The 16,202-nt window shown below is 34.5% G+C and overlaps 1 protein-coding gene across 4 annotated transcripts in view; it reads left to right on the forward strand.

Annotated features, from left to right (window-relative positions):
- LOC117327249 (protein mono-ADP-ribosyltransferase PARP4-like) overlaps positions 1 to 16,202 on the forward strand; it is an 80,559-nt gene that overhangs the window by 18,625 nt on the left and 45,732 nt on the right. For all 4 annotated transcript variants that reach the window (XM_033884153.1, XM_033884150.1, XM_033884152.1 and 1 more), the window contains 15 exons: positions 3,266 to 3,421; positions 3,859 to 3,945; positions 4,549 to 4,590; positions 4,996 to 5,133; positions 5,852 to 6,038; positions 6,414 to 6,487; positions 6,983 to 7,170; positions 7,443 to 7,542; positions 7,797 to 7,964; positions 8,437 to 8,517; positions 8,796 to 8,876; positions 9,957 to 10,058; positions 11,508 to 11,630; positions 12,932 to 12,991; positions 14,985 to 15,032. In XM_033884153.1, the coding sequence (XP_033740044.1) occupies positions 3,266 to 3,421; positions 3,859 to 3,945; positions 4,549 to 4,590; positions 4,996 to 5,133; positions 5,852 to 6,038; positions 6,414 to 6,487; positions 6,983 to 7,170; positions 7,443 to 7,542; positions 7,797 to 7,964; positions 8,437 to 8,517; positions 8,796 to 8,876; positions 9,957 to 10,058; positions 11,508 to 11,630; positions 12,932 to 12,991; positions 14,985 to 15,032 (1,635 nt within the window). The remainder of the gene's footprint in view (positions 1 to 3,265; positions 3,422 to 3,858; positions 3,946 to 4,548; positions 4,591 to 4,995; positions 5,134 to 5,851; positions 6,039 to 6,413; positions 6,488 to 6,982; positions 7,171 to 7,442; positions 7,543 to 7,796; positions 7,965 to 8,436; positions 8,518 to 8,795; positions 8,877 to 9,956; positions 10,059 to 11,507; positions 11,631 to 12,931; positions 12,992 to 14,984; positions 15,033 to 16,202) is intronic.

Here is a 16,202-nt window from a genome sequence, read left to right on the forward strand (position 1 = left end):
CTTTTTTCCATCATGAATGGTATCAAAAGATCACAAGCTAAGCCTGTCAAACCACGTTACCCTGTTACATTTACGATTTTGAAACAAGTTTGTGACTTCTTGAGGAAGAACAATGGGAATTTCAACGATTTGTTATTGGAAACGGTGTGTACAGTTGCATTTTTTGGTTTCCTTAGATGTGGGGAGTTCACTGTAAATAACAATTTTGACTCTACTATTCATTTGTGCATGAAAGACTTAACCATTTTACAAGATTGTGTGGTGTTGACACTGAAGTCGTCAAAAACTGACCCCTTCAGGAAAGGTATAGCCATTAAATTGTTCAAAATTGATCATGATATTTGCCCACATAAGGTGTGTAGCAAGTATGTCGCAGCAAGACTCATCATTTGTCATGGTCCGTCTCCAGCAGATCCTTTGCTTGTGACTCGAGATGGCAATGCTTTATCACGTTATACCTTTATTAATATGTTTAAGCACACTCTAAAATGTGTAGGTATTGACCCAACAAATTATAATGGGCATTCATTCAGGATTGGCGCAGCTACTTCTGTGGCTGCTGTCAGCATAGAAGATCATATGATCAAAGTTTTAGGAAGATGGTCATCTGATGCCTACTGCAGATACATCAGAACGCCACAGGATGCCATTAGGCAAGCTCAGAAATCTATGGTATTGGCTAAAGGTAATGTTAATTAGGGTATAGCTTAACAATATATAGCTTATACCCCTAATTTACCTATAACATTTACTAATATTTTTGGGGCACTCAGTTCAATTCAGTATCATTTAACTGAGTCTTGGACTCTCATTCAAAATTTTAATAGATTCAATTTTTCTTTTCATCCCCAAAAAATTATACTTGAGAAATCTTTACATTATATTGCAAGTATTATATTGTTATCATACTATTCCTACTGCTTTTTGCTGATGTATCATCCGAGGTACATAGGTGGAGAATAAGGAATTCATTTACAAATTAAGTTACATATTAATTATTACTTAAATCTTATTCGGAAGTATGTACATGCGTGTAGCTCAGCAAGCTACAACGAATGAGATTTAGGTATATTGTTTTCAACCTGCTCAAAGTCAGTTTTTTGGAACTCACCATTCCTTATTCGGACCTGTAGCTCAGCAAGCTTCACCGAGATGAGGAATAGTATAAACGGGATGAATTATATTATCTTACTGCTGTATGACTGATTCCGCATCCAGACCTGGTAGCTCAGCAAGCTACCCTGTGATGGGGAATTCGGCTCAATCCTAGTTAAGTTCAGATGTGGTCCTCTTCTGCATTCATATACTCATCAGTATAATCTAGCCAAGTACTGTTCATCCTCTCATATTGTTGACGGTCTGCTAGACTCTTAGATGAGGACTCATACTGGACTCTAAACTATCTTTCTCCTGGGTGTCAGTTACCATTTTTTATACATGTATTTATCGTTCAATCCAGGAGAAAGATATTTAGTTGTTATAATATATATATAGTAACTGAGTTGCCCTTTTTGCCAAACAATATATATGTAATAAGTTTAATAATATGTTCTGTTTGTTAAATGGAAATTGTCAAGTTCAGTCATGTTTTATGCATACAATAAATGTATATATGTTTATATCTGTCTTTTTGTGATTTGTGCAGTTTAAAATGAAGCTTATGTATATAAGCTAAGTTTAAACTGACAAATCATAAGTCTATGTTTATTAATTCATATATTAATAAACCTTGATCTTTATAATTATCAAGAAGTACTTGTGAGGCATATTGACTTATTCAGAGTGATACAATATAGATAGGCCCAAGTAGGGCCAGTTTGTTTACGGTTATGATATATACAGTATCGGGGCCGGGCAGGCCTAGGTCAATAAGTGATTTGATTGGTCAACAGAATTTGGCAAGCATCTTTTGTTTTAGTGGGGAATGGCTAACGCAGCGTTTTAATCAGCAACCACCACCATCCCCTGCCACCAACCAGATTTTTAACTACCGGTTTTAATTAACCTTTTCAGTGGCATGGGCATTGGAAGCGAGAGATAGTTAAAGCTTTATACATGTTACATGATGATGTTTTCTATCTAGATATATGACACTCTTAACTATGGTGTTTTGTTTTGTTTGGTTCTTGGAGCAGTTACGATGTTAATAAATTTGGGACTTTTATGCTCATTCAATTGATGACTGAACTCTCATTCAAAATGTAATGATTCAATTTTCTTTCTCCCCAAAAATTTACTGAGAAATCTTACACTATATGCTAGATTATATTGTTTTCTTCCCACGCTTTTCTGAGTGTATCATCCAGTACAGGTGCAGTTAGGTCATTTAAATTATTCATATTTTTACTTAACATTTTTGGAAGTCATGTACATGCGTGTAGCTCAGCAAGCTACAAAATGAGATTGGGTATTGTTTTCAACTGCTCAAGTCAGTTTTTGGAATCCACATTTTATTCGTGTACCACACTTTTACAAAATGAGATTTTTATAAAAGATACTTAAAAATTGTTTCTGTTTCCGCATCAATGGGAAATCCCGTGATGGGGAATTGGCTCTTCCCATTGTTGTTGGTCTGGTTCCTCCGGTACTCGTTTCTCCATAACCTCCCATTTTAAAGGTCCGGGGGGTTAATAGGATTAAGGGAAAAAAAAATTTTTCCCTTTTGTCATAAAAGTTTTATACTTCAAAAGGAAAAAATTTTTGTATTTTTATTGAAATAATTTCTTTTCAAAAATATTCTTTTTAAGTTAATATATTTAAATTTTTTTGAATTTTAAATTCAACATGTTTTTGCTTTTAAGTTTATTCAGTTCTTTTTTTTGTGATTTAAATTTTTACAAAATTGTGTTTTTTTTAATTTCGAGCGTTTAAAAAGAATTTAAAAAAGTGTTAATTTGAAAATTACCGGGGAAATTTCAAAAAGGGGGGGGAACAATTTTTTTCAAAAATGTAATTGGGGGTTTTTTTCCCCGGGATATTTTAAAAATTTGGAAAGGGTTTTTTTGGGGGTTTTTTTTTTGGAAAAAAAGGGGAATTTTGGGGGGGGAAAAAAACCCATAAATAAGGGAAAAACCTTTCCCTTTTAAAAATGGATTTTTAAAATTTTTTAAAAAAAAGTTTGTAACCTTCACCTCTGATGTCCTATTTATATCTATAACAATATATCTGTGTTACTTTGTAACCTTCACCTCTGATGTCCTATTGACATCTATAACAATATATCTGTGTTATTTTGTAACTTTCACCTCTGATGTCCTATTGACAGGATGTTTTTACTGTAAGTGTGGGGAATGTTCCTGCCAAAGCTACTGTTGTCATCAAGATCACCTATGTCACAGAGCTGCAGGTTGAAGGTGACCTTGTCAGCTTCCGTCTCCCAGGCACCTTAGCACCATGGAAACAGAACTCTCAGAACACTGAGGTAATTATACAACCAAACCATAAAAAAATACTCTTGAAAGGAAAAATCACAGATAAAAATTCCATTGTGAAAACTGGACAGTTTGTCAACCCTTAACTGTGAACAAATTGTATCATCTCTATGACAATACATGATTGTGTAAGGGAGACTGGACTGATGTTATAAAGAATTTTATCATGATTTTATGAGGAAAATTAACAGGTAATATGTATGTTACTACAACTGTTACAATTGACTATACAGTGAAACCTGTCTATACCAACCACTGCCTTGAATGACTTTCTGTAACATCCAACCATTGTCAACAGTGGCAAAATGCTCAACTGTCATGGCTGATACTATATTGTCTCTCTGTTATATCTGACACGTTTACTCAGTCCTGTACACGTTCAGTTAGGTCAGGTCTCTCTATACATGTATCCTTATTTTCTACACAGGATATCGAATGCACTGTCATGGTAGCTGTGGACATGCCCTTTGACCTCAAAAATATCCACAGCCCAACTCACAAAATTATGATTGCGGTATGTATATAAACCTACTTATATGTTTATGTTCAGTTCTTCATTCCTTGGAAATCGATTCCGACATGTTTGGTTACTGTGATATTCCAACACTTAAATCACTATAAATTATGACCTTTTTTTTCAAAAGAAATGAAAACAGATAACCAAAAAGATTGATTTCTAGCTTTTGAGCCATTACAATATGGAATATTCATGTAGGTGTGCAGTTGCCTGGTACTGATTGTAGGTCAGTGGTTTTTCTCCGGGTACTCTGGCTTTCCTCCACCTCCAAAGCCTGGCACGTCCTTAAATGACCCTGGGTGTTAATAGGACTTTGAAGAAAACAAACAAAATTCACAATTGTTGTCAAATAAATAAAGTTTATATTCAAAAAGAAATAACCCGGTGTTTCTTGGTATTGAAATAAAATCTTACAGTCATAAAATTATTCTTATTGAAGTCTCCCAAAATATATTTGCAAAGATTCAATCAATTCCTGAGATACCTAAATTCACACAATGAATTATGCTTTTGTAACGTTCTCAATTCAGTTCATTTTCTTCACATAAATTGTTATTGTAACCAGTGTGTATACAATACATGATTTGAATATTTTTGTAGGATTTCGATGGCGGTAAAGCAAAGAGAGTAGACAGCAGAAAGGTTTGACATTTTCTATCATACATTGCTGCAGCTGATATATATTGTATAAAGAACTTGTTTTAACAATCTATTTCTAATTAACACTCACACTAAACCAGTAGATTTAATATGATGTGATATTCATTACACCTAAGATTTTGAGATTTTAATTCTATTAAGACTAAATTCAATTTCTCAGGAAGTGCCTCAAATATTTCACGTGAAGTTTTCCTTTTATCCTAAGTTATGCAATTTAGATTGAACAAAAGGATGGCCGACATATATTGCTTTATTGGCATCAGACAGTTAAGTTCTCTATTTCTCTGAAAGTCCTTTGAGGAATTTTGTTAGAATTTTATTGATAGAAAATCAAGATGACTGACAGAAGGCCAAGTTAGATTTTGAAGAACATGCTTACTTATTCAGCTCAAAGGATCTACAGCTCTCGTGGTGATGGATCCAGATCTACAAATAGGTGAGGGTTTCCATCTGCTTCTGGAGTTAGCCGAGGCTCATGTCCCTCGCATGTGGGTGGAGCAGAACGAAGAAAATACGTCTAATCAGGTGAGAGATATTCGCATTATAAAGTGGTTACCCTGATAATCTGAAAATTTTCTCCTTTAAAAAAGAATAATAATGAGTATGAGTCAGAAAATAATAGATATTTGTTTCTGAGGTAGGTTGGATAAAATAATGAGTGGTTTGTGGTAATCTTATTTAAAATCCTATTTATGTACATGTCTCTAGTAATACCTGAATACCTGCCCAGAGAAAGAATGGATTGTCCTGTCCATTTCCCATCCATCTGTTAAACTTTTACCTTTCTTTGTTTCTCGGAGGAGGGGAGGGCTTGTTTTCTCACATACTTCACAGAGTTATCTCACGGTTGCTAGGGAAAAGATAAATCAATCAATCTCACACAGGGAGCGATGGGCATCATTTTACGTTGAGTAATCAAGTTGTAAATGATGACGTCATCAATTTTGAGGCACATTCCAAGGAAGATTGAAGATGGCGAGATAAAAAACTTTTATAAAAACTTACATTTGCTTGCATGGATGTAAGAAAAATAATCACAGATGGGTCTGTTCTGCGAACAAGGATATCTCGACCCTCGTGTAAGAGTTTGGCAAGCCTCGTGCTGACTGGCCAAACTCTTACACTTAGATATCCCCCTCAAAACAGACCCATGATAGATTCTATTATACTTTATTAAACATTAATGTTTCACTTAGATTATTTTGTTTTTGTTATGAATTAATTTGGTTAATATTTTTCCTAGGCATGCATGTTGACATTCTATCCGGAGTTTGAAGCTTGTGAGGACAATCAGGCAGAGGTTATCCTCATGCTGGATCTGTCCAACTCCATGACGGATAAGGGACTGACTGAGGCCAAGAAAGTGCTCCTCCTCATCCTACACTACCTACCCAAAACATGGACATTCAATGTCATCATCTTCGGGACAAGTAAGTACAAAATTAAAACTTCAATATATCACCTCCTGGACCATGAGTAAGTCTGAGAAACCAGGATACAATTACAATTACAATTATAACAAACAATTACAAAAACAAAGAAAAAATAATTAGAAAAAAAGGAATCAACTATGCTGGCATATGACTGATTGAGAACTTTGAAACAAAGACCAAAGCAAAAAAATCTTCTTTTTTTTTTTTAAAACTAAGCTAGCATATTAATATGACTGATGACAACTCTGAATTGAAATATATTAGACAGTGTTCTAGCTGAATGGGTGAATTTTTGTTGTCTTAGGTTAATTGGAGTCTGGCTCTATTAGATTAATGATCATGATATTAATATATTTCTTCTATCTTCATCAGCTTTTCGTGAACTTTTCCCATCGAGCCAACCAAAGAACAAATCCAATGCCACGGCAGCTGAAGTTCTGATACAGGTCAGTACACAAACAACACATTAGCAAATTCGGGAGAATTAAACTTTTTTCAAAGCTCTTCAGATCAGAATCTGCTTTTGTAATAATCTTTCAAGGATCACCTTAATGAGTAAATGGGCTGTGTGAACATTAAGGATCAAATTATGGTTATAATAATACATCTGGAATATTTTTATGGAAAGCAAGATTTGAGGGAAATGTTTATCATAAGAGGATTACAATGTATGAATTGTGATAAATTAAAACAATCATTGTATAAATAGGTAGGATCTTACAAAGGAATAGCATAACAACCCGCAAACAATCCAGTCACTGCCATTTCTTCAGTGTCATTTACTCCAACAATGTTAGAGAGGTTCAACACGGCGAGAACTTTTGACAGATGCAGTTGACACAATAAGGTCAAATGATAAATCGGCCAGCCAGCGGCCACTTATGTTATAGGAGTACCGTGTTATTATGTTATTGATAAGAAATGTCTGTTTTTATTTGTAGTCTGTGGATGCAAATATGGGAAATACGGATTTGTACCGACCTTTACACTCATTTTACCTCCTCAAACCGGAGAACACATTACGGAACATTTTCCTTGTGTCTGACGGGCATATCAACCATCAAGATGTTACCATGGATACAGTGCACAAAAACTCCCAGCATACACGAGTGTTCACATTTGGTGTTAGGTATGTAACTTGTATCAACTTTCGTTCTCTATTTCGAAATATTAGTTCAAGTTAGTAGACTTGCATATTAAAAAAAATTACTCATTGATTGTGTCCCTTCCTGAAAAACAATTTTCATTCTCGTTTCTATAGGTAACCTATGCATTGTTGGATATAGTTCATTCTGTTGCTATGAAATGTGATAACTGTTATCAATTCCTGTACTAAAAGATTGCTCTTCCCTTAAAAAACTCCACAATTCTTATTCTTGTTTTCTGTTTTGTTCTTTATAGCAATGTGATGAACCGTCACCTGCTTGGAGCACTGGCTCGCGTCGGGTCAGGGGCTTTTGAGGGATTTGACAGTAAAGTGAAATCAAAGTGGGAAGACAAGGTAAAATTCATCATTATTTGGAAAAGTATGGAAAAAAAAGAAAAAAGTTTGTTATCAAAATGCGTAAAATCATATTGTGTTGTGAAAGATGAGGAATCAAACCCAGGTCTCCCACATGATAATTCCTGGCTTTACTGCCCGGCTAAAAAAGCATGCTCCGTCAGCTGAGTGACAGATACTGTACTTAACAATTAAATCACTACACTGAAATGCTCCTTTTACAGTATAAAGAAACTCCAAGTTTTTTTTTCCAGGTAAAGTCACAGATTGCTAAAGCAGGACAGCCTGGGTTGACCTCAGTGGCCGTCTCTTGGCAACAGGAAGATGGTGCTCCGCCTCCAAAACAAGCACCCAATCAAATCACAGCTCTCTTCAGTGGATCAAGGATGGTAGTTTACGGATTTGTTCAGAACTGTTCAAGTGTAAGTGACTTGATAATGAAGTCTGGTAAGAAAGTCTATTTTGATGTGGAGGATCATCATATCAAAAAAGGAAAAATAATACAGCAATGTAAATTCCAATTAATCAAGACCATTAAGTATCACGTGTTTGAGATGTTTGACCAATTAATCGAGTAAGAAATAATTAATCAAGTTTTGTCAGATATGCTCAACATCACAATAGATGAAAGAAATTAGCTGATTGGTATAACATGCGAAAAAAACAATCGACTGCTTGATTGTGGTTTCGCTTATATGATGAAAAATGCAGTAAGCACTACGAAAGAATGTAAAAAATGTATAAAAATTTTAAAATTGCAGTTTGACACATAGAGTTTTCCAAAAGATTCTGGTCAGAATTAGCAGACTGCACAATAAACAATATATTCAAGTAAAGCTGGACTTGTTCAATGAAAAAAGTTATGAAAGAAAACTTTTTGTTACTTTCCTACAGGCAACACTGACCGCTGAAATAGGTGACCAAGAGATAACAGCTTTAGTGACGAAATCTGACCGCTACGTTACCAAAGGAAAGGTAAAACTCCCATTATCTTATATTTTCTATCTTATCTATAATTACCTCTAGTAATATTACCACTTGTGTTAGAGTTTGCCAACTCCTAGAAGATTTGTTTTAATATATTGTTAATGAATGCCCTTTCAAATTAAAGATTTTTTTTAAAGAAGTATAAATTAATCCTGATAAATTTTCGATGACATTAAATTCAGCAATTATATAATTGTTCTGATAAGGATACTCCACCATTTACGTGTAGGGAATTTCTTTTATCAAGTAACTTGTTGATGTTACAGATTCTGCACCGTTTGGCAGCTAAAGCAATCATCCGCGACTGGGAGGACGGACTTCTATCACCTGATGGCCTCAATCAGCAGGTGAGATTTCCAGTGGATAGATTTCAGAAAATATTGAATGTATGTTCCATTGGTACCAGGGTCAATGTGTAGGTAACTGATGATAGTTATCAGTTATATCTGAGCTTGTTTGTGTTCATATCATCATATCTGACACCTTTGTGTGTCCGTCAAAATTTGACAGGAGTTTTTGTTATGGTATTGTCTGGGTTTCCGTGTTTAACTTTTTTGTCCTCTGTCCTCTCTGTTTTCAACCAACTCTTTATCTCTTTTAAAACTTTATAGGCTTTGTAATCATGATTTGGAGTTGTGTTTTTCCGAGTAGTAGTTTCATTTGTCAATTTTTATATATCTGTTCGAAAGGTGGTGAAAGAATTTTTAGTCCGGCATTGTCTGTCCATCCAGGGTAAACTTTTGTTTGTCTGAAGATCTTCAATCAATCTTAAAACTTGGTAGGCTTTATATAGATTCACAAGATTTTTTTTTCTGATAAGCTTTTTATTCAGCCTTTTTAAGGTACTGCCCTTTGTTTATTTTCACAGTTGTTGTGGGGCTACGGTGGCCGAGTGGTTAAGGTGTCCCGACACTTTATCACTAGCCCTCCACCTCTGGGTTGCGAGTTCAAAACCTATGTGGGGCAGTTGCCAGGTACTGACCGAAGGTCGGTGGATTTTCTCCGGGTACTCCGGCTTTCCTCCACCTCCAAACCTGGCATGTCCTTAAATGACCTTGGCTGTTAATAGGACGTTAAACAATATAAACTAAACTAAATAAAAGTTTATTTTAGTTTACTGATCTATTTTGAAAGAGTTATTGCCCTTTGTTGATTTTTTTCCTGTGAGCTTAGTGTTACAAGGGACAGGTGTGTATTGTTCTGCCCATTCTTTTTATACCCTCTTCGTATTACCCATGTCAGTCCATCCCATTGCATCCTAACACCATATTACACCTGGTTACATTCTGGTGGACATTGGTCAAGTTAAAAGGGTCAAACACTGACTCCTCATTCATGTCTTACAGACATTTTCTAGTTTTATGTTAAATCTTATCAGCCCCTGTTATAACTGTTACAGTCTGCCATATTCCTAATTGATTTTTCAGAGGATGAAGATGGACTTGAAAGACTATGTTATAAAGCTGAGCAAGGAGTTCTGTATAGTGACTCAGCTAACAAGCTTCATTGCAGTGGAAAAACGAGAAAAGGTTTGTGGGGGAACTAATATCATGTGATTTGTGTGCTTCAATATATACTTAAAGCCAATCACAGACCTAGTACTGGGAACCCTGATATTAATTATACCCCCACAACGAAGTTAGGGGGTATACTGGAATCAGGCCGTCCGTCCGGCCGTCTGTCTGTAGACACATTTTGTCCGGACAACTCCTCCTAAACCGATGGGCCAATTCCAATGAAACTTCACACAAATATTAATGTTCATGTGTAGATGTGCATGCCACTTTCTTTTTCTCAAAATAATGGTTGCTATGGCAACTGGTCACTATATTACTTGGTTATCTTAGTTAGCCTCTAATTTACAGTTCGAATTCACCATTGACTCGTGCAGATTGTGGATGTATTAGTCAGCCATCCTGGCGACAGTTCTAGTTCACATTTGATTAGCCAAACGCAGATCTAGTACTGGGAACCCCGATATGAATTCACATTTGATTAGCCAATCACAGATCTAGTACTGGGAACCCCGATATGAATTCACATTTGATTAGCCAATCACAGATCTAGTACTGGGAACCCTGATATTAATTCACATTTGATTAGCCAATCACAGATCTAGTACTGGAAACCCTGATATTAATTCACATTTTATTAGCCAATCACAGATCTAGCTCTGGGAACCCTGATATTAATTCACACTTGATTAGCCAATCACAGATCTAGTACTGGGAATATGTTTTTCATCCACAATAGGTGGGTGTTATTCAACCCCAAGGCACCAGTTAATCATTACAATTGCTGTATAACATACACTTTATACAATGTACGTATGCATTTGGATTGGTCCACACAGCGAAATTCAAATGTGAAGGCCATTTCATCATATCCTTATGCCCCAGATGTGGAAACGCGAAAATGATACCCCACAAAATATAGCTGATATACAGTATTAAATGATCTAGATCAACACTAATGTAAAGTTACATTAGTAGTAGGTGAGCAATACAGGCCCATTGGGCTTCTTGTATATTGTGGTAGAAACAGGTCACACAAACTGTTGTGTGTGATATTTCTTTCACTTTTGTTAGTCATTAGTCCCCTACTGGTGACTATAAGTTGTGTGACCATCGTCTTGTACCTATATACAAAAACGTCAAATTTTGTCACTGCTCTAGTCGCTTCATGCCTTGAGGGATTTTGATCAAACTTCACACCATGATAAATGATCATTATATCTCTGACAAGATTGAGTTTGAGGGTTTTTGGGTCAAGGTCAAAGTCACTTTACTATTTATATTGGGGGCCAGTAGGGGAAGTGTATTACTTTAGTAATATAACCCAGTATGCTTTGTTAATCAGAAGTTACAAAAATACAATGTAGCAAATTTAGTCTAGTTCTTGATAATCAATTTCTACATAAACCATGCCAGGTTGTCTTGTATATACTGTATATACACCGGATAGCTGCTGTATTTCAGGATGAAAAAATGACCTCCGCTCCAGATATTGAGGAACTTTTGGAAACAGAACATCGAGATGTGTGTGCGTTTCTTGGTCCAGACATTAGTCCAGATGAGTTGATGGACGTTCTTTCATCGGATGTAAGTCATTGAGAAAAAAATCTTGCTTTTAAAATGTAAGCTGATTACTTTGTGCATCGGTACATAATTCATTGCAAATTGTAATTTCTGTATATTGTATAGACAAGAAAATGTAGGCACGTCACCAGTTCATCTTTGCACTTGTATTCATGCTCAGTCATGCTTTAATATTTGAACACAAAAATAGATTCACTTACAGTAATGTATCTCGCCATGCTTCTGAATTTTGCCAAATTTGGATTTTACTTAATACAAATATTTGATGGGACTACTGTATGCCACAGCTGTGTCTAAGTTGTAGGCATACACTGATTTAGTCTGTATTTATCTACACTGCTACACATTCTGAGACATCTGATTTATTCGGATATTTCAGAGAGTCTTGTCGGATTTTAAGACTGTTGCTGTATACCATGGCAGCGACATATTCTGTGGATGGTTTTAGATAATTCCTTTTATACATGTTTGACTACCTGCCCTTACATCTTTACCTTTTGTCTGATGGTCCTTTCCACAAGTTTAGACTTGTACACTAAATGGGAGTTGTCATCATCATTTCACTTTTTGATGTTTGGATCAGTTACTCAGAAAGTAGAAGTCCTACTTTAACCAAACTTGGTATAAGGTTAGGTCATATTAAGGACACGCCGTTCATTTACTGAATATCGTCTATAATTCATGGTCCAGTGACTCTGGATATTAGGAATTCGGGGTATTTTGACTTCAAAGATTTGTGTTCAGCTCAGTTTCTCAAACAACATCAATGTTATTCCGACCAAACCTCAAAGATTTGTGTTCAGCTCAGTTTCTCAAACAACATCAATGTTATTCCGACCAAACCTGGAATATAGTTGTAGTACATATTTCTATTGCAATGTATCAAATTTGATATTAAACAAATGCCTGTAAGTTAAGCAGGATGCTTTCATACTGCATAATTTCTCAGGAGAAGCGCTTTATTGCTCTTTTCCTTTTTCTTTTTCAAAAAAAAAAAAAAGAAAATACAGAAATCTATTGAATTTTAGAATAGGTTAAAAGTTACTATACTGAAAAAGTGGGACAGGGAAGACATACAATTACAAGTACATCATGAAATTCTTTTTTTATTTGATTCAACTCCACAAATATGACCGACATTTATATAAAATTACTTGGCATGTTCATATCCTAATAAGTTTCTGAAATTGTAGTACATTAGGTATAAGCTTTATGTGATGGCTGCTGAGGAGGAGGAGGAGGAGCTTCACAATCATTGATTACATATGTCATCACACTGGGTAATATTAAATCTTGGTTTACAGGATACAGAATCTTTGCACAGATACTTAACTGACGAATCATCTGATGAATCATCTGATAGTGTAAGTTTCTGTTTTATAATTCAATTATACCTGTAGTATGATGTATTTTCCAAATTTTATCTAACATGAAATCCCACACATGTAATGATGTATCTAACCATTCCTGTAATCCATACATGTAATGATGTATTTAACCATTCCTGTAATCCATACATGTAATGATGTATTTAATTATTCCTGTAACCCATACATGTAATGATGTATTTAATTATTCCTGTAACCCATACATGTAATGATGTATTAACCATTCCTATAACCATACATGTTATGATGTATTTAACTATTCCTGTAAACCATACATGTTATGATGTATTTAACTAGTCCTATAACCATACATGTTATGATGTATCTAACCATTCCTGTAATCCATACATGTAATGATGTATTTAACTAGTCCTATAACCATACATGTTATGATGTATTTAACCATTCCTGTAATCCATACATGTAATGATGTATTTAACTAGTCCTATAACCATACATGTTATGATGTATTTAACTAATCCTATAACCATACATGTTATGATGTATTTAACCATTCCTGTAACCCATACATGTTATGATGTATTTAACCATTCCTGTAATCCATACATGTAATGATGTATTTAACCATTCCTGTAACCCATACATGTTATGATGTATTTAACTATTACTGTAACCCATACATTTAATGATATTAACATTTGTATGACATTGTCAATATAAAGCCTTTTTGAGAGTTGTGTCGTTGATGTTTGTTTAAGTGCCATGCATCACGCGACAGTATCAGCGTAGTAATACAACACAGACCTGCGCAATATTTTGGTCCGTGCAAATATACTGAAAGCATTATTATAGATAAATTTGAGCAAAAATACATTTTTGTCTAATAATTTATTATGAGAAAACATGCCATATACTTTGTTTGTAATAAATGTAGAATATAATAAATTGTTGGGTTATTTTTTCAAGCACTATTTTGTTGCCGATTTTGTTTGCCAATCAGCACGAGACATGAAGGCTGTTCCAGTTAACGACTAAAATTAGTGTTGCCTGTTGGTAACGCGGGAATTATGAATTTTTTAAACATGACCTGTCAAAGGGAAAAAAATCAAATCGTTGGAAAATGTAAATATAACCGTTGAACTGTTTTTGTATGGCATTTATGATCTATTTGAACGACAGAGCTTTGCAAGCAAACAAATCATAATGCGCTAGCATGCATTATGGTGTTTGCTTGCAAAGCTCTGTCGTTCAAATAGATCATAAATACCATACAAAAACAGTTCAATGCTTAAATGTATTTAATTTTTCCTGTAACCCATACATGTAATGATGTATTTAATTATTCCTGTAACCCATACATGTAATGATGTATTAACCATTCCTGTAACCCATACATGTAATGATGTATTTAACTATTCCTGTAACCCATACATGTAATGATGTGTTTAACCATTCCTGTACCCTTACATGTAATAATGTATTTAACCATTCATATACCCCATACATGTAATGATGTGTTTAACCAATCCTACCTTCGTTAGCTTGTGTGTAAGTTGTCTTTGTTTCTTTCTGTATCATGTGTGAATACTTTGTGGAAAATCTTAATAGAAATGTTAAGTTAAATAAAAAAAAAGATTTATTTTGTTCAAACTGACTAAAGGTTTTATGTATAAATCTATCCTGTGTTACATGCAAATCTATCTTTGTTTGTGAAAATGACCTGCATTCCATTAAAACTTAACTTCCATTATATATAAGTTTCTACTGACTTTGTATGTCTTATGATAACATACCTGATAACCTCCTCGATGCCAAACAGGTCATGCTAATACATTATGATACATTGAAGTGTAAATAAGACAATGCCTGTATCAGACAAAGGTTAGATGCCAAATTTATCATCAAATAAGCCCCATTCATAGTGAATCTCCAATGTTCAGATGTTTGTACCAACAAGTCTAACTTATGCTTTAAGTTCATCACATTTTAAAAAGAGTCTTGTTTATAGGGAGAATTTGAAGAAGAGGGAAAAGGTCAATCTTACCGACGTGTACGTGTAAGTGTACTATTTATTTATTAATATTTCAGAATGCTGAAAATATATCCTAGAATTTTTAGACCAAAAAAATTCTTCTGAGGTTTCTGCATCTTTATTGTTTTCTCTAAAACAAATTCCCAGATCTCTTGAGTTTTTTTTCTGTTGCCATTAATATATGATGCCTGACAATTCTTGCATACAATTTTGTGTACACATTCTGTAACCTCCTGTCAAATAGATAACAATCTCCTACATATTCACACCTTAGTTACTCCTTGGTGTACCTACATATATTTGACTGGTCATTTGTGTGATGAAGGGTATATATAGCGCAGTCACTGAAACAAAAATGAAAGCTGAAACTGAAAACGCATAAAATCTAATACTGATTGTGATATATAGAGGATATCTAACAGTGTCTTCAGTAATACCAAATATATTTCACGAGTGGGGCTAATATTTTGATATCAAATATCAAATATCAAAATATTAGCCCCCCCTCGTGAAATATGTTTGGTTTTACTGAAGACACTGTTAGATATTCTGTTTATTACATTTTATTATCAACGAAAATCCTACTGCGTATGCTAACTAGGACAGCGATAATTTGTAAACAAAAAAAGTAGTTTCCCCTGTCCAGGTGCTGACATATATGTCAGGCTTTCTGATTGGTCAATTATTTTGGTATTTTCTAATCATTAATTTGATTGGTCAAATCAGCAAAAGTGATATTCTTCACTAGTGAAAAATATCACTTTTATAGAATGAATAATTTTTGATATTTTACTGGTAAAAATGTAATAAATGAACATCTATCACATAACTGGCTCTTATAATCAACCTGAAGAAAAGGTTTCATTATAATTTATAAAGCTACTAAAACAATTTAAATTTTCAGGCATAATATCCAAATACTGTGTGAGCATGCATATGTCCTGCGAAAGTTCATAATTTGAAAGATTGGTTTAGAGAGTTTATCTGAAACCAAGCATTCTGCAAACAAGATATCAATTTCTAAATATGGGAATCTCAATTTATATTATAACTACGCCTGTATCACACCTGATTTGCTACATGATACAATTAGTAACAATGTGTTGAGTTTTTGTTTGGGTAAACTTTTCCATGAATGGGTGAGAGGGGTGTCCTCATGGAAAGCTAGATTAGAGTTTGAGTCATACAAAATAG

Source organism: Pecten maximus, chromosome 5 (assembly GCF_902652985.1).
Source record: "Pecten maximus chromosome 5, xPecMax1.1, whole genome shotgun sequence".
Lineage (NCBI taxonomy): Eukaryota > Metazoa > Mollusca > Bivalvia > Pectinida > Pectinidae > Pecten > Pecten maximus.